Here is a 19,685-nt window from a genome sequence, read left to right as displayed (position 1 = left end):
CAAACTAACAAAGTTAAAGTTAACTCTTTTAAAAAGCCAAATGGCATTTTGTGATTGGACACATATATTATTTAATTTAAAAATTAAAAAATATGAACAAAACTGATTTTTTTTTTTTTGCATTTTGTGAATTAATCAACGAAATATGTTTTGTTTTTTGCATTTCGTGAATAAAAAAACGAAATAGGAAATTATATTTTTTTTTTTGCATTTCGTGTATTGAAAAATGAAATAGGATAAAAAAATTAATTTTGTTCATATAAAAACAAAATTGGAAAATATATTTTGTCCAATTTTCCAATTTCGTTTTTATATGAACGAAAATAATTTTTTTTTATCCTATTTCGTTTTTTAATACACGAAATGCAAAAAAAAATTATAATTTCCTATTTCGTTTTTTTATTCACGAAATGCAAAAAAAAAAACATATTTCGTTGATTAATTCACGAAATGCAAAAAAAAAAAAAAAACAGTTTCGTTCATATTTTTAAATTTTTTAGTTTTTAATTTTTAAGTTTCCACACAATTTTTTTTTAAAAAAATATGTAAATTACGGAATTTTATTATTGGCAATTTTTTTTTAAATCTGGAATTTTAAATTACTGAAAATTTATTATTGGCAATTTTTTTTTTAAAATTTGGATTTTTTTTTGAAATTACGGAATTTTATTATTGACCAATTACAAATTGCCATTTGGCTTTTTAAAAGAGTTAATTTTAACTTGTTAGTTTGAGGGGTATATTTGAGCCAAAAACAAACCTTAAGGGTATTTTTAGACCTAAAAGGTGGATGGAAGGGTATTTTTAGACCAAAAGGTGGAAGGAGGATATTTATGAGCCTTTTTCAATAGGTCAGAGGTATTTTTGGACCTTTTCCGTTTATTAAATAGAAAAAGAATAAAGCTGTCAAATGGGCTTGACCCATCAGCTAAGCCCAATTATAGCCTCTCAGTTGGGTGTAACAGGACTAGAATTTTTTCAGTACATTAGAAATTGAGACTTTTTTTTAGGTGATTTATTAGAATGGTATTGAACTTTTGACTCCGCTTATTTCATGAACAAAACTTTAAATTTAACAATTTTTTATTTTTGACTATGAATATTTATTCATGGGACAAGCAGAGATCAAAAGTTCACGATCACTCTTTTTCAAGGTCATTGAGTGTAATTTCCAGTCCAACTCCAGTCAACCTGTTTTCCCAAAAGCAGGGAGAAATGGAAAAATAGCCAATTTTTGAACCGGTAATTAAGTTTTAGCTAGTATTTTAAAATTAATTAAATTAATCACTTTATAATATGGAAACATTATTTGAACTATCATACCGCTAGACTAAACCACAAATATCTTTTAAAACTTCGATTATACCAGCATAACTTGAAATACAGGAATTTCAAAAAAAAAAATGTTAGAACTGACACAATTTACCCTCCAGGATTTTTCTAGTTATTGCATATTCTAAAAACAAGAAATATGTGAACTTTTTTTTTCCCCTAGTTATTGGACATTCTAATTAATGAATCACACCAAGTCCATGGTATTCAATTTGATGGTATTTTAAGGATGTAATAAAAATGCTCCACTTCAATTTAATACATTTGTTTTTCTAGTTATTTCTAATTATATTTATTCGTAGGCAAGTCAATTTCTGTAATAAAACGATGTAGTTCAAACAAAATTCCTAGTCTTTTCGACCAGGAAAAATTCAATACAATATTTAGTTTCTTCGTAAAATTTCTAAAACACACTTTCCGTGGTCTTATTTTGGTGTTGGTAATACACTACGCACGAATTCTGCACAACGAGGAAAACATAACTATTTGCAGATAAATTATTTAACCCAAGTCACGTGATTATTGAATTGAATTGTTAGGTGTAACCCTAACTCCCAAGATGGCGTGATACGGAGATAACCAAGCCATGCCCAATATAATGTCAAACTCTAACATGTCCAGGATCATCAGATCCACCCACGTGTCATACCCCATGAAAGTAACTAGACAATTTCGATAGACTCTATCAAACCAACACGGAATCCCCAACCGGAGTAGACACATATATAGGTAGGTCAAGATGGTTGCAAGTCAAATCCCAACCCACAGAGTGATAAATAGACAAATATGAATAAGTAGACCCTGGATCAAATAAAACCGAAGTCGGCCGATGACGAACAGAAATAGTACTTGAGATCACAGCATCCGAAGCCTCTGCTTTTGGCCTACCGGAAAGGCATAACATTGCGCACCACCTCGGCCACTCTGAACAGACTGTGCCCCACCTCTGGAGCCATGAGCACCACCTCTCCCGGACTGGTGTCTGCCTCTCGATGATTGAAAACCACCGTGACCTGACTGAGCGTCGCCCCTCCCTAAAGAACCACCCGGGTTACCAATAGATGCCGGAGTCCTCGGAGCCTGAAACCTGGAACCGACTATACTGACTTCATTTCAACTACTCATCTTCAATATAATAGTCCTAACTGCCGGACTCTGCATTTCTGCAACATCCTGCTGCTCCACAACTTCAACTTCTTTTCCTCTGCATGTTAAGACTTCCCTTCTTCCTCCAGTGCAAAATTAATATGCAGAATTAGGCAATTGGGGGAAAAAAAAAAGAAGAATTTTGATAATAGCATACACGTCAATATGTTAATAATGCAAACGCAGAGTGAGAACTCCTACCGAGTTTCTGCTGACGAAAATATATTATGCATATGTGTATTGTCAAGCATGAATAAATAGAAAGGGTAATATGTTCACTATTCCTGCCTCCGAAGTGTAGGTATATGCAAGTAAATGTATGTATATATATAATATATGAACACGCAAAAGCATCAAATGTTCATTACAGTAAAGACAATACCGCTACTTCTATATCTGTTCATCCAAGCAGCAGAGCAGCAGCTAAGGGAATACTCTGTGGCGCTTAGCTCCGTCAAATTTGACTAGTCCCTTTCTGAGTGGCAACACACTTGAATATGCAATGGCTTGCCACAGAAAAAGAAAACCACAAATTAGACATCAGAAATATTGTCTGGGCTGAAACCTTTATAACTGTACTACTCTCAATGTAAGAGAGTAGATATGTGGAAAATGGAACTAGTTACTGCTTTAAGTTTGCTCCTGCTGTCTCCGCCTCTGGTCGTGTTTCCATTCACTTCGCTCTTGCCTTCTCCATCCAATTCTCTCTTGACATTTTCAAACAGATCAAGTAATACATCAGTTATCCCCGGTGAACCCACTACCAGGTGCGGGCCCTCGTTCATAGGCAATCGAGCACCATGGAGTAGGTCTGAAGCAAATGGATTGAAGAGGAAAATTTCATTCACCCTATTCAGCATCTCAAATCTGAAGCCTACAGGACCCTGAAAAAGAAAATATTGAAGGTTCAGTCGTGATTGCGACTGATATGTAGACCTAACAGTTGAGTCGGTTTCTCTCTTTTTGCTTTACAAGTTGTTGAATGTCTCAGCTTGAAAAGTTTCTTGTACTAATGAAGTGTCAACAATTCTTCTTGCTCGAATGCCCGCTTCTCACGTAACTGCGTACATAACAACTTTTCATAATATATGCCCTTTTGCATTTGGATGAAAGTTGAAATCAACTCATTCTCGGGCAATGGAGGGCGTATTTTTGAAGCTTCCAATCTCCATCGGATGGCATATTCCTGAAAAGACTCATGTGGCATTCTTTCTATCTCACGCATATCATAAATATTTGGACTAACCCCGATGTTAAACTTGAATTGTTCTACAAAGTCGCGGGCCATGTCCTCCCATGTGTACCATTTGCGAAAGTCTTGTTCTGCGTACCAACCTAATGCCAACCCTGATAGGCTCTGAATGAACAATTTCATTCGTATGGCTTCATTTTGTCCAATTCCTGTTAATATGCTACAATAGTCCTTCAAGTGCGTAACAGGATTTCCTCTGCCATTGAAGGTGTTGAATTTTGGCATGAATCCTGGCGGCAACTCAACATTTGGAAGCATGCACAAGCTTTCATATCTTAAACTTTGGATATTTCTCGCACGCATCTCTTCTTCAACAATTCTCCTTAAATTGTGGATCTCTCTATCCGAGTCATTCCAATTAATTGCATTTATTTCATTTCTCGATCTCTTGTATGGGCGTACCACTAGCTGATTTTGCTGGCTTTTTGTGAAGGGTGATGCGAGTGCAGGCGGTTGGATATTAGGCATCAACGTGACTTGCAAAGCTTCTGTTTTAATAGAGTATCTTGGCGGTATATATGTAGGAGTTGGGTAAGGAGAAATAGTGAAGGAAATGTTTTGGGTTGAGCTGGAAGCTGAAGTTGTGTTAGGAAGAAGGCTGAAGGTATTTCCTAAATTGACCAAAATGCTTCTTTGAACCACATTCTTTTTGCTATCCTCATTTTGTTCTCGCACCAACCCCATGCCAGTGTTGAATGATTCAAATCTCTTTGCCATTTTAGTCCCGTCCATAATGCAGATGCGCCACCAAAACAATGTTCAATGCTAGACAACCTCTAAAGAGAAAAATAAAACTTCACAAAAAATAAAATGTTAGTGCATGGAGCATATATAACAAATGAAGTAAATGCCCAAAATAATATTTTTTTTTAAATAGATTAGTTCGTGATCTAATTAAGCAGGCTCTAGATTAGAGATGACTTAAGTCATATAAAGGGAACGAATGGACGAAAATGAATCATCAGCTATCTGGCTCTAACGGTTGAGAATGAGTTGGAAGAAAAGAAAATTACATTGGAGTAGAATCATGCAATTTGAAGAAAGGCTGACTCATAGCAAAGCTTGGTTCTAAGTTGATTCTTATCCTTTACCAACTCCGGCATATTCCAAAAATTTTTGCCCCAGTCTTTAGGACGTTTTTGAAAAAGATGTCTTGGTTGCATGCCAAAAGTCTGCCCCAGTTTCATGCTCCTTCTTTTGGGGGAAAATTAGAATTTTATAATAAAGACCAAACTTTATACAGGCCGCCTATGTATCCTGTATCCGGCAGGAAGTCGGGTTGTGGCTTTAGACGCATTTGGTGTTTGTTCGGATATACCATAGACAAACTCGGGATTACGATTGATCGAGCGCACGAGAGTTGAACTTAATATACCCAAGAGCTGCGAACGGCTCTAAAATTGTTTTAGCATTGGCGGGTTGAAAACGAGAGACCTATGAGATTGTCCCTCGACTTGCATGCCAAAAGTTGAAACTAATGGGTGCGTGAAGATAAATCTCGGCGACCCAAAATAAGAATGACTCGATTAAACGAGTGAAGGCTCCGCAGAAGTAAGGCACTTGAAAAGTCGTTCTTGAGCAACTTGATGGCAAAATCAAACAAATATCGAGAAGTGCCATTTGATAGATTACACAAATAAATTTGGACATCTACCAATTTAAGAAGCGATAAATGGTGAAAATGACAGAGTTTGAAAGTAAAAATTCCATGACGTAGACCGAGTGCAAAAGGGATTCTACGAGGCATGGAGTGATAAGTTGGTATTTTACCAACTTATCTCTTCTTTAATCTTATATTTTTGCTATATTTGCTTGAGAAAATAGTGTATTTAATATCATTTACATCTACTTTACAGGTTTTATGTGATTTAGAAGTGATCAGAAGAAACCAAGTGAAAATTTAGTCAAAAAGAGGCCAAACGGGACAGTTTTGCAAAAACGGGACAGAACTGCAAAAAACGGGCAGAACTGCAAAAACTGAAAGTTGGGGCATATTTTGTCATTGTTTTGACTTGGAAAAATCTGGGCATAAAGAGAGGCTTAGGGCAAGAAAACATTTTCATCTTTGGCTCAACACAAGTCCTTGGAGGCTAGGGTTTCACACCAACACATTAGAGGAGAAGATTTAAAGCACTTTAATGAGATATTCTTAATTCTTTCTTCAATTTCTTGTTTGATATTGAATATTTATGTGTGTAGTATTTCATTTCAATACTTGAACCTTGTTTATGGAAGTATATATTGTTTAAGTTTGGATTGAATCTCTTGTTTTGCTTATGTGTTGAATGATTTTATTCCTAATGAAGTGAGTTATTGTTTCTTTAATTAATCTCATTTTGAATGATTCTTAAGGGAGTAGCTAACCCTAAGACTTGCCCATTTATTTCGGTTTAAACTTGGAAGAGGCAAACTCGGGATTGGGAAAGATTAATTAACAAGAATTTGGGGCGTTAACCCTCATCTAATGGAAATCGACCTAGGAATAGGCGACACCACTTGTAGCCATATTCGGGTGTTCTTAATGCTCCTAATTGCTTTAGGGATATTCAATTAGGTAGTCTAGTTAGTCTTCGGAAGAAGCTAATTTAGAGTCATTATCCGAGACTAAGTAATATAAATTCACCATTATTTGTAAATCATGAAATACATTGGATCGTTACTTGAGCGTAGTCTCCCTTGTATCCATGCTTGTGGCCATTGATCATTTTACTTGCTTTCTAGGTTAGTTTACATTTTTGCATTAGTTATAATTTTCTCTCAAACAAAACCAAAATATTATCCATCGTTTGGCTTTAGCGTAGTTGGTGAAAATTCCTACTTTTCCTAATCGCCTACATATTGTTCTCTGTGGGATTCGACCCCGACTCATAGTTGGGTAAATTATATTTGCATACGACCGTGCCCATTCTAATTAATAGGGTGGATTTGGACGTTATCAAAATGGCGCCGCTGCCGGGGAACAATTTGGCGTATTTAGGTTAGTTTGGGATTTAAGCTAACTTGCTTTGGTCCAAACTTTCTTTGCTTTCTAAAAAAAAACAGAAACTGTCCAGTTCTGAAAAACTGCCCAGTTTTTGCAAAACTGTCCAGTTTCTGAAAAACTGCCCAATTTTTGCAAAACTGTCCAGTTTCTGAAAAACTGTCCAGTTTTTGTTTCTGCAGAAACTGTCCAGTTTTTGCTTCTGCAGAAACTGTCCAGTTTTTGCTTCTGCAGAAACTGTCCAGTTTTTGCTTCTGCTAAAAAAAAAATGACATCATATAATGAAAATTGGTTGGATGGTAGTTGTTCATACTTTGATGACCCATGTCCATATTGTGGAGGACCTCACTTTTGGCAAGATTGTGAAAATGCTCCCGGGAGAGAGATGTGTGCACCGTCTCAATCCTATGATGGGAATATTTGTAATATATGTGGTGGTCAAAATGGACATTGGAGTGATTGTCCTAATTATTTTCCTTCCCCTCCCCCAAGTTGTTCTAATGAAAATACTAGTTGTGCTTTTGAGTTTGATAGGAACAATGATATGGCAAACGAAGGGCAAAGTACCGGATATGAAGGTATCATGGAATTGCTCCAAGCATACTTTGACCGGGAAAGGGAGGAGGAGCGAGAACTCGTCGGGCAATCCATTTTAGAAATGAACAAATCACTTGAGGATGAAAATTTTTCAATTTCTATGGATGTGCCTAATCCTCAAAATGAAGTAGTTGAAGAAGAGATTTCAAATTTACAAGATGAGCCCGAAAATTCTTGTGACCACAACAAGAGTTGTGAAATTGAAGAAGTGGTTCAACTTGAAGAAAATGAGCTAAGTCATAAAGAAGAAATCTTCAACACTCGAAAAAAGGAAATTGAGGAAATGTTAAAGTGGCATTATGGAGAGAAATGAAAAATATGGGAAAATTGTGGCCAAATGGTGGGAAATAGTTCAAAATGGAGATGATGAAACTATCCAAAACATGGATTTCACCATGTTAGGATTTTTACAAGCTTTGGACGATTCTCACCATGAAGAAAATCTTGACAAAATGGAAATGGTGAGCCAAGATTGGCTAATGAATCAAGCTCAACATCTTGAAGTCTATGGGGATCACCGTGAAGGCTTTTCACGGATGATGGAAGAATATCTAAAAATGCATGTTGAGCAAAGTCAAGAAGTGGAGCTACTTGAAATTGATATCCGGAAATTGGAGGCCGAATTGAATGCAAAGATTGAAGCATGTAATGCTCAATATCAAAGGGCCATGGATCATAATTTTGAGTTGGTTTCCAATGAAGAAGAGGTCAAGATTGATTTTCATGAGTTAATGGTGAATTGCCAACCGACCAATCCGAAAATAATGCAAGATGTCGAGATTGAAGAAATGATACTAGAGTTGCATAAAAAAGTTCATAAAATAATTTTTGAAGACTCTAGTTCATTTTTGGGTGAGGATGCAAAAATTCATGCAAATTTAGAATTTGAGCGCGTTGGACCTCATTCTAGCCATTTTTCAACGTTGTGCTTGGTAGATGATATGGAAGTTGAACCAATCAAGCCAATGGAGATTTTTGGAGATGAAGAAGAAAGCGTTTTCATTTTGAAGTTTGCTATGCCAAGAAGAGAAAATGGCATGCCTCACGCACGGGCCAAGAAGTGCAAAATGCGATACCCAAAAGTTGGCCTCTTTGCTTTCCTACCACCGCCTCATGAGCATCACCGGAATCTTGATTCAAAGTTGGGGCGCAAATTCATATCTTCCAAATGGAGGGAAAAGTGGTAAAAGGTAACCGTCGTGCCGCGACGTTAACTTAAGCGCTTGGTGGGAGGCAACCCATCGTTTTAAAAAATTTAAATTATTTTTGAAATTTGAGTTTTTAGAATAGTTTTGTTTATGGTTTTTGACTAATCTGCAAAGTTTCAGAATTTTTGGAGTTGTTTTGAGCAGGTCGAATTTTTGGACAGCCCCAAACCAGTAGCTGCTGAAAATTGCAGAAACTGGACAGTTTCTGCAAAACTGTCCAGTTTTTGCTTGTGCAGTGAAGACACTGCAATGTTTTTAGTTGGGGGTGGCATGTGGTAGCACGCTATATTTTGGTTATGCTTGATTGTGTGCCCTTGTCGGGTTTATTTTGTGACTGTTGGTGTGGCTGTGGATAAACGTTACAAATGGAACTTGCTCAAATTCTTGAAAATTTCGTTCTTTTTGCATGTTGTGGATTAGTCACTTTTGTTATTTTATTTCCGTTCTTAGTTAGGTAGTTTAGGAGTAAAAATGGTGTTGGGATGTGATTTTTTACCCCTTGGCTAATTTTTGGCTTGCTTGGTACCAACTTATTTAAACCTTAACATATGAACTCTTGATTTTTGAAAAAGAAAAATGATTGAAGTAAGGTTTCTTGTTGTGATTTTTAGATTTAATTTTTGGCTCTTACTTTCACTAATTAGTCTCTTTAGGCTATGAGTGACTTTTTGAGTTCATTTGTTTCAATTGGTTCTTGGATACATATTCTACTTGAGTTTTCATGTGTCATGTGTGATGAGGTTTATTTGTGAGTTCTTTTGCATTATTTGTGGTCTAGAACTTGCCCGGAATGAGTTTCAAGGCGAAATCCTAGACTACACTTGGTTTGAAAAATGATGTTAGGCCTTCCTTGAACCGCTTTTGTGCCTTAAATATCCTACCTTTGCATATTTTCCCTAGTCAACCCCTTTTGAGCCTTTAACCTTTTCTTTGTCAACCATGTTACAAGCTTTAACCTTTTGTTCTTCATTGATCCATCTTTTGGTACCCTACCTCCTTAAGTGCGTTGAAAGTGCAAACATAGGCGAAAAGCCTAAGTTTGGGGGTGATGGTTGGAAAAAGTTGTTATGTGGGAGTTACTTTAAAGGCGGAAAAAAAAAATTGAACTGTTAAATGGTTCCGTCGTTCAGTGTTACGGACCGTAACGTGTGTTACGGACCGTAACACCCATCGTAACATCATTAAATTTCCAAGTAAACTCTCTGGAAATTTGGATGACGTTACGGTGAGGTGTTACGGACCGTAACACCCATCGTAACACCATTGATTTCCATGTAAAACTTTCTGGAAATTTGGGTGGTGTTACGGTGAGGTGTTACGGACCGTAACACGTGTGACGGTCCGTCGAATGAGTTACGGTTCCTGTGCTATAAATGAATAACTTGAGTTACGGTTGGAGATACGGCCCGTAACACGATCGACGGTCCGTCGACGGTGTTACGGTGCAAATAAAAAAAAAAAAAAACTAGTGTGTGAATAATGGGAAGACTAAGTGGTGAAAGGAAAAATGAAGAAAGGGGTGAAAAAATTTCAAAGGAAGTGTGCTTTGATTGTTGAAAATTGTAGTGCTTAGGGAGGTTTTTGAGTCACTATTTCCAAATTATGTTCCTACCTTAACCAAAAGCTTACATTACAATCCTTTAAGTCCTAATTGATTTTGAACCAAGTGTGTCTATATTAGTGGAGAAATACATGAAGGGCAAGCTTATGGTACTACTTGTGCAATTGAACATCTTTGTGAGAGAAGAGAGTTAATTCTTTCTATTTAAATATCCCATTTGTGTTTTGAATTACATTTTCTAAGTGTGGGATTCTCTCTTGAGTGTGAGGACACATGAGAATTTAAGTTGTGAACTTGTTCCATTTTCCAATTGAGAGGAATGAACAAAAGAAAGTTGTTTTGTGATAAGGAGTCAAATTTTGAAGCTTTAGTGTCATGACTTGATTGCTACTTTGATCAACTTGGTGTTTGAGCACTTGAAAAGAAAATGAAGTTTTTAAGAAGAAGTTGGTGATTCATATGTTTTGAATTAATTGTTGGTACCAATCAAAGTCATGTTTTTGTGCTTAAAGTAGACTTTTTAATTTGGTATGATGTTGATGCACTATTGAGTCAATTCCTTAGAAAGAGATTTTATGTTTTGAATTGCTTGAGGACAAGCAATAGTTTAAGTTTGGGGGTTTGATAAGTTGGTATTTTACCAACTTATCTCTTCTTTAATCTTATATTTTTGCTATATTTGCTTGAGAAAATAGTGTATTTAATATCATTTACATCTACTTTACAGGTTTTATGTGATTTAGAAGTGATCAGAAGAAACCAAGTGAAAATTTAGTCAAAAAGAGGCCAAATGGGACAGTTTTGCAAAAACGGGACAGAACTGCAAAAAACGGGCAGAACTGCAAAAACTGAAAGTTGGGGCATATTTTGTCATTGTTTTGACTTGGAAAAATCTGGGCATAAAGAGAGGCTTAGGGCAAGAAAACATTTCCATCTTTGGCTCAACACAAGTCCTTGGAGGCTAGGGTTTCACACCAACACATTGGAGGAGAAGATTTAAAGCACTTTAATGAGATATTCTTAATCCTTTCTTCAATTTCTTGTTTGATATTGAATATTTATGTGTGTAGTATTTCATTTCAATACTTGAACCTTGTTTATGGAAGTATATATTGTTTAAGTTTGGATTGAATCTCTTGTTTTGCTTATGTGTTGAATGATTTTATTCCTAATGAAGTGAGTTATTGTTTCTTTAATTAATCTCATTTTGAATGATTCTTAAGGGAGTAGCTAACCCTAAGACTTGCCCATTTATTTCGGTTTAAACTTGGAAGAGGCAAACTCGGGATTGGGAAAGATTAATTAACAAGAATTTGGGGCGTTAACCCTCATCTAATGGAAATCGACCTAGGAATAGGCGACACCACTTGTAGCCATATTCGGGTGTTCTTAATGCTCCTAGTTGCTTTAGGGATATTCAATTAGGTAGTCTAGTTAGTCTTCGGAAGAAGCTAATTTAGAGTCATTATCCGAGACTAAGTAATATAAATTTACCATTATTTGTAAATCATGAAATACATTGGATCGTTACTTGAGCGTAGTCTCCCTTGTATCCATGCTTGTGGTCATTGATCATTTTACTTGCTTTCTAGGTTAGTTTACATTTTTGCATTAGTTATAATTTTCTCTCAAACAAAACCAAAATATTATCCATCGTTTGGCTTTAGCGTAGTTGGTGAAAATTCCTACTTTTCCTAATCGCCTACATATTGTTCTCTGTGGGATTCGACCCCGACTCATAGTTGGGTAAATTATATTTGCATACGACCGTGCCCATTCTAATTAATAGGGTGTATTTGGACGTTATCATGGAGCTAACAGGCCAAATGTTTCGTCATTCGAGACAGAAGATCATACCCGTAAAGGAAGGACACGGAAAAGCTCTAGAATTTGCAGTTTGATGCGAGACTAATTATTTGACACTAAGCGAATAACAAAGTTGGAATGACAGGCATTAACTTCAAGTGTTGGCCAAAAGATTTTTTTTTTCAAGGCTAGTTCATGGATGCGAAAATTAGGAAATTTCCCCCGACGATTAGAACTTTTCGAATAAAACGTCCTATTTTATAAGAAAACCGGGAATCATGCTAGGAATGTGAACGATCTTAAAGGTGCTCTAGAGTCGCTAAAGTGCGCTAATCGCGGAATAATTTGATTACTATTATTTAAAAATCATGAAGGTGATGCATGCAATTATATATCAAGAAAAGAAAATATGGATTCAATATTCTCTTCTCTTATCAAGAGAAACGAAGAAGACGTTAGTAACATTTCACAAATAAATTCAAATCAGAGCCTATTGCAAATAAATTTAAGTAATGCTCTTAGCATCAAGTGATAATCGCAAATAAATTCAAAAGCAAGCATATTGCAAATAAATTCAAGTAAACCACTTAGCAAGCAAGCACGCAACTTAAAAGCTTATAACACAAGTATATTAAATAATAGCCACGCGTGTTAATATGCAGGGGACCTCCTTATGCCCGAGGTAGGCCTAGCGTGTATTTAAAAGATGAAGGTGTCATTATATGTCATCCCATTTGCTCTTTAATTATTTAAACAAATCTATTCCCAAAATGAAGTACATAAATATTTTTAAGCTTTATTACATGCCAAAAAAGAAAAAATATTCCTAATTAAAATAAGCTAAGTTCAATTCTTCATTGCGTCCAAGCTCCTTTCTCTATTAATAATGTGCGACAAGGTATTTTCACCAAAACTTACGATCTTCATGGCTATCTGCATCACAAAAGGTTTGTCAAACCCACCCTCCTAAAGTTTAATTAATTTAGAACAACGGTCCATATTGTTGGCACAATCAACCTTCAAATAACGCACACATAATATGATAAGCGTCGCTTGGGGTCGTGAACCCACTTGGACATTTTGGGTAAGGTTGACTAATGGACTTAATATACCAAGGCTATTAAGCCTCCTAAGTTTAATATGCATGCCCTTAAAGAGGGGTTTTGGTTTAGCTCTATCTTAGGCTGACTAGGAGTTGGTTTCCTATGACGCAAGGCTCCCCCAAGTGGACAACTTGGGAGTGGAAAGTTCGTGGCTGTCGATTGTATCGCCGATCGACTAAATCCACAAGATCGATCCAACTAAAAAGGGTGATTTAGTAGTGCACGGCCGCTAACCGCGAAACCGCTTTAAGTGTGTGAATTTGTGTGAATTTTCCAGGAGTGGAGGAAGTATGAGCGAAATGCCAATTTAAGAAAAGCAAAAATATATATATATTACATAGAAAATGCATATAAGGAATAAAACAATAACAAAAACATTTAAAAGCATATAAAGCAACAATACAGGCAAAATAAAGCAAAACAAACAAAACATCCAACAAATTATTCATTAACCTAAGTTGTTATGGTTAAGAACCTAAAATCCCCAGCGGAGTCGCCAAGCTGTTATACCCCATTTAAACGGGTCTAAGTAAAGTACAACATATTGGTGATTCCTATTTTATTTATTTTAAGGAGTCGCCACCTAATTAGTTTAACGGTGAATTAGGACACCTAATTTATTAACTAAGGTAAAGCCTATCTAAACCTCTGTTAATGGTCTGCTTAATTTATGATTCTAGGTAAGGGTTCTAGATTATCCTAAAGGGAAGGGGTTAGGCATCCTTTAGAATCCGTTAATCACGATTACCGTCCAAACTTAGGTTAATTAATTTAAGGCTAAAGATGCAAATATAGCATTTAATTTTAAGAAAAGGGCTTGTAAATATTGATAAGGTTTTAAAGAAAAATATAATAATGCTATTTAAAATAATACTTATAAATGTTGTTAAGGTTTTAACTGAAATATAATAATGCTATTTAAAATAAGACTTATAAATGTTGCCAAGGCTTTAAATGAAAAATAATGTTATTTAAAATAGGACTTGCAGAAAATATAATAGTTTGCATATAAGTAATAGCTTTTAAGAGAAGACTTAGCAAATTGGAGCTTTGGATAAAATTATATAAGCATGGCGATGTAGAAAAATCTAGATTTACTCTATAATACGATGCAAAGGGGCGTGAGTTTCTTTCTCTTTTTATTACTCTTTATTAACTATATTCGACTAAAAATATGCATAGCTGGATAAATCTTAAAAACATTGTTTATAAAATATACTTGAGTTCATATTTGCGTATTAGTGACGTTTTTAATTTTCTAAGATAGTAATAATAAATCATGATTCCTTTAGCTCAAAATATGTAGTCATGCTCTTTTGAAAATCAATTATTCTAATGAAAATAAATATTGTAGATACTATGAATAATTTAACAAAAATAAAGAGAGAATGAAATCTTATGGAATTAACTGTTGGTTTTCCTTAAATTAACTACCCATTACTAAAACTAAACCCCACTAATTTCGCTAAGGTTCATCTAAATTAACAAAACAAAGTGTTAGACATACAATACAAATTAAATGCACAAAAAATAAAATAGAGGAGCAAATAAGTTAAATGGGCTCAGCCCATTTTTAAGACTACTATGATCATGCTGCTGTTGGGCTTCGGCCCAGTAATTTTTTTCATTGTATTGTTGCGGATGGGCTGATGGGAATGACTCGAGGAGATTACGTTGGACTTTTAGCCCAACCCCAAATGCGGAAGAAGACGAGTCCCTCGGACTCGTACGCGATGGTCATGCATAAAAACGAAAGAGAAGGAAAAGATTAGTATATTATCAATGAATAAGGTTAAACATAAAATGTAAACTAAAAAAAAAGATCAGTAGATTGTGTATATTGTGTATATCCTATGTATATCACATAGCAGTAGCATAATAGCACAGAGGAAGAAGGGAACTCGAGTACATCCACCATACATGAGGAATCTAAACAAGGGATAGCAAGACTAGGCAACACAGTATACTAAATAAAACAAAGCGAAGCTATGTTGTACATGATGAAGCCAATTAAACAAATAAAGGGGCCAGTATTCTTTGTTTTTTAAAAAAATAAGGGTATCCAACAGAGTCTTCAAATCAGACCGTTTCAGTTTGGGGATAAGGCAACCCTTTAAAACTTGGACAAGTTAGAATCTCAACCAAACGTATACTTAGTCTTAAGAAGATTATTTAATAGTATCCTATCTGTGGCGGCAGAGCATATTTCTACTTTAGAACTTAATGTCTGAATAAGAGCATGGAAGAATTAGTATTGGAAAACTTCACCCAGTTTAGTCATACTCACACCTAGATAGAATAATACCAGACCACAGGACTTTGATGTCAACTTAAGGACCTAATATTAACACTCAAGAAGGTAGCAGTACCTACAACTTTTAAAATAGGAGCTAGTTGGACAAATGAACACACTCTTAACTCTATCACCTCACCTTTCTTATTTCAGTAATCTTAAGCAGCAAGCATGTCAAGATCATTTGGGATTTCAACAGAGACTAAATTTCTCACATGGGCATTTCAAGCCTACATGAATCTTGCTTTAGATACGGGGTTCAAAAGACCATTCATGTTTAGGACAACTAGAAGTGAATCTTCACCTAAGCAGCAATACCAACAAACAACTTATATTGTAATCGATCTGCTGCCTTTAATCAAAGCCAAAGGAGACACCATGACCCAAGAACAAGCATAAACTTACGGTTCCAACCAAAGAGTAATAAAGCATTCATAATCTGATTTAGTCGAGTAATAGATAAACAAGGAGTATATGCGGGATATTTTAAACTAAGCTGAATTCCTAATAACTTACAGCTAACAAAGCAAGGTACCGTTTACTCACATAATTAGAAGCATACTTAGTCGATGTCTACCCTATCAACATTTATCTTAGTCTGGTCATATTTTAGCTAAAACATAGGATTTCTGCTTTTTATCTAAGTAGAAATCTAAACAGACAAGAAATACGATTTTTAAACTTCCGCATATTAAACTGAAACTCTACTAAACAAACATGTAAACACACAGAAGCACGCAATACACGTAAGGGACATTAAATAATTGAATTAAACACAGAAAGGTTACACACGCAAACAAAGAATCACAAATACCCAGCAAAATCAAATCGAAACAAAAAATAGGAGAAGGTTTAGATTTTAGGGTAAGGAAATAAAAAATGTAATGTTTTCGTGGCCCGGGTCAGGTAGGTTAGCGGGTGGGTTTAGACGAAATGGGCTGGTGATTTTTGGGCTGGGTATTATTTTAGGTGATAATGGGCTGGTCCGAAAAATGTTTATAAATTGATTGGGGCGGATTTGGATTAGATAAATTAAAATATGGGCTGAATGAAAGAAATAATTTGGGCTTCTAAATTTAAGAAAAAGACTTACTTTAATTAATTATATATTAACGGGTGCCAAAATATTATTTAATATAAAAGTACGTAATTATTAGTGTTCAGATAAAAAATAAAATTATATGATGTCATAATAGCCGTGCAATAATATTTTGAAAGTCAACAGTAAATAAACGCTATTATTTAACTGCGCAAAATAAATGCGATGCGTGTGCATAAGGTGGTAAAAATGCCAAAATAATTATAATGCAAATTATAATAATACTGGTAATAATAATAATAATAACAAAAATAGTAATAATAATAATAGTAATAATAATAATAATAATAATAATAATATAATAATAATAATAATAATAATAATAATAATAATAATGATAAGTGGTAGTAATAACAAAAATAATAACAACTAGTGACTGCAATGGAATAATGAAACGCCGGTATTAATAAAAACTAATAATTGTAGTAAAGTATAAATAATTTTTTTAAAGTTGTCAAAAATACTAAAAGCGTAAATAGATATTTTAGAGAAAAGGTGGGACAAAATTGGGTGTCTAACAGTTTTGGAAACATGTCTTTTTATTCTATTACCATCCTGAAACGTTGAGTCCAAGACATGGCTACCAAATGACTTAATTCGTCGACTTAAATCGTCAAAGCATTGTATGTTTGTAATAGCAGACATAAACACAGTTCATTAAGGTGCCCACCCACCAATTATGTTCAGAATTTATGCCATCTCTCAATCACACAGTTTTTGCAGACCTCTTTGGCAAAGGAAATTGACTAGAAGTCCATAAAACATACAAACTTCCTACCTAGCATCAACTATAAATTTCGGGATTAATTTACACCAAATAGCCATTTCAGACAAGTAATGAACATTTTTAGCTAACATCATGTAACAGTTGCTCCAAACGTATTAAAAAATAGCTATGAATGTGCAGCAAAATCCTTGCTACGCTAGTTATTAAAGCCTCGACTGCACATATAGACATTTTAGACAAGTAATCAACGTGTTTACCTCTAGTATCTTGCCAAAGTTATTCGACCAAGCACATCGAAACACAGCGGCAGATGGATAGATAACCACTTTTTTTCCAAATAAGGAAGCTGCATTACGGACTTGTATCCTGAAAATTGACATATAACGAGAAAGAGATAGCCAAGGGAGAATAATTACGTCATCCAAATAGTCCGAAAACCCAGGCTTGAACCGATTCTCTACCTGAAATGTACAAAGATTGTGTCGGTACAAATAAGCAAGATAGATTTTTTTTTTTTTAAAACACACACAACACGGTAGCCTCCAAAAAAAATGCAACTGGAATAAGCCATAATCAAGTTTTATTCACTACAAATCTCACCTCAGCCAGACATTCCTGAAATTTGCAATCGCAATGCGGCTTTTGCATTTCCCGTACACTCTTTAATAATCCCTTGAAAGGGGGCTTGAAGGAAGATTCCCAAACAACTCTTGGACAATCACATCTTGGAAACATCACACGTGACGTGAAGAGAATCAGTATGCCTGATAAAGCAATTCGCCTCCCAACAGAATCAACATATGACCCGTTCTGTAGAATCTGGAGGATAATATCAAAGACAGCTCTACTTGCTTTGTCAATGTTTGAAATAAGCTGGGTCCCCGAGTCTCTAATCCCACCTGTCACGTCAACATTGCAACAAAAGATACCAGTCACAACCGTGAAATAAGATTACCGATAAATATTTATTTGAGTCCACCTTTTGTAGAGTGAAAGAGGAAACGAACACATACTCAAATAATGGACATGTGCACACTTGTTCAACAAAATCTTTTTCCGTGAAATCGGCCACATTATACTCCACAATCCTATCGGCAAACATCTCTCTCGCAAGTGCTTTGGCAACTGCTGTCTTTCCATGACCAGGAGGACCCAATAAGAGGAAAGAATACAGATGAGATGATCCAGGCTTCTCGATTGACATCGCATTTCTGATGGTCCGAAGTTGATTATCTAGACCAACGAGTCCCCGGGACAATCTTTGCACAAGGAGTTCAACTGACAACTGGAAGGGCGCAGGAAAGAAGTTTCTTGGAACACCAGTGATTGAGCTTTGCCACCTGAAAATGCAATTACTTATTACACTCGGTCGACATGGTACATCAAAGAATTTTGCTGAAAACTTCAAGAATCAATAGAAAGCTTTCATAGTATCTCGTGCAAAACGATTTTTGACAATACAAAGATTGACTAGAATGAAGGAGAAAATTTAGACCTCTGCAATAAAACGAGGAGTGACAGTGCGGCGGCGTCTAAAGCTTATATCTATAGTAAGAAAAAGTGCAGACACACAACCATGGAGATCTCGAATGGACTTAGAAACAAGGTCCAAATTCTGACGTGCTTCCGCTTCAGGAAGAAGACGACTAATATCTTGGCACAAAGTTTCTAAATAGCTACGCCTGGCCACTGAGATGTGATCTTTTGAAGGGGCAGGCCAGCGGTTCCTAAAAGCTTCCAACGCACATTTCACCTCCTCCAATTCTTCTTTCACCTGAATGAGATATCAAACTCGTCAAAATAAAAAAGGGAAAGATGATTTCAAGATTTTGGAACAACAAGATGCAAAGCCTTAAAAGCTGTTTAGAGCTCAAACAGCTGGACATAATATTACCCCTGTAATTAGTGTTGATCATTATTTGGACTTTGTTAGGTCCATGATGATAGCATAGACTTTATTGTATTGGAGCTAATTCTAGTTTTCTGAATTAGCTCCATGGTGCCTTATGCAAACATGTTGCTAAAGATGAGCAGTTATTTGTCACTTACGTAAGGAGGGCCAGACATTGCAAGATCTCTCTCCTTTGAAATCTCCCTTGACTCAACAATGGCACGATCAAGCATAAATGCATAGTGATCCAGATCTTTTTCTGCTGAATCGAAATCTCGTGCCAACTTAGTGGCAGCTTCTTGCAACAATTGAGGTACTCCAACTTTTGGCAACACGTGTGCTTTATTACGGTAATATATAACTACAAACATAAGAGAAACCAAGTCAAGAATTACCAAAGAGTAAAAAATTGCTAGAAGAGCCAAGTCGTTCATACATACATTTAAGTATTTCAGAAGCTGCATGCACTATATCGTGGGGAATTTCAACACCATAATGCTTTTCTAAGGTCTTTCGATTGTGTTCGTACTGCATGGCAGTAGGTCGCTGGGGCATTCCAACATCATCACAAGAAGATGGTTCCATGATTGTATCAAAAAAAGATGATTCAAATAATCTCAGACCGACTTTCGCATTATCTTTGGACTGGTCAACCTCCTTAGCAATATCTCTACTTCTTTTTCGAGTCAT

The 19,685-nt window shown here is 35.6% G+C and overlaps 1 protein-coding gene across 1 annotated transcript; it reads right to left on the bottom strand.

Moving 5' to 3' along the window:
* Window positions 1–3,062: 3,062 nt before the first annotated feature.
* On the bottom strand, window positions 3,063–19,685 carry LOC132639896 (uncharacterized). Its single transcript, XM_060356281.1, has 7 exons — window positions 19,436–19,685; window positions 19,154–19,356; window positions 18,600–18,878; window positions 18,131–18,506; window positions 17,705–18,003; window positions 17,362–17,565; window positions 3,063–3,362 (listed from the first exon to the last, which is right to left on the bottom strand). Exons 1-7 carry the CDS (start codon window positions 19,683–19,685, stop codon window positions 3,063–3,065), a joined length of 1,911 nt encoding a protein of 636 aa, XP_060212264.1.

This window comes from Lycium barbarum, chromosome 5 (genome assembly GCF_019175385.1).
Source record: "Lycium barbarum isolate Lr01 chromosome 5, ASM1917538v2, whole genome shotgun sequence".
Taxonomy (NCBI): Eukaryota; Viridiplantae; Streptophyta; class Magnoliopsida; order Solanales; family Solanaceae; genus Lycium; species Lycium barbarum.
Note: the sequence above shows the minus strand (reverse complement) of the source record. Positions and strands in the feature narration are given on the sequence as shown.

Coding starts and splice junctions, on each gene's coding strand:
- LOC132639896 (XM_060356281.1), bottom strand. CDS start 19,685: ATGACTCGAAAAAGAAGTAGAGATATTGCTAAGGAGGTTGACCAGTCC. Junction 19,357..19,435: donor AGCTTCTGAAATACTTAAAT/GTATGTATGAAC, acceptor TTATGTTTGTAG/TTATATATTACCGTAATAAA. Junction 3,363..17,361: donor ACTTTGGCAAGATACTAGAG/GTAAACACGTTG, acceptor TTTCTTTTTCAG/GGTCCTGTAGGCTTCAGATT.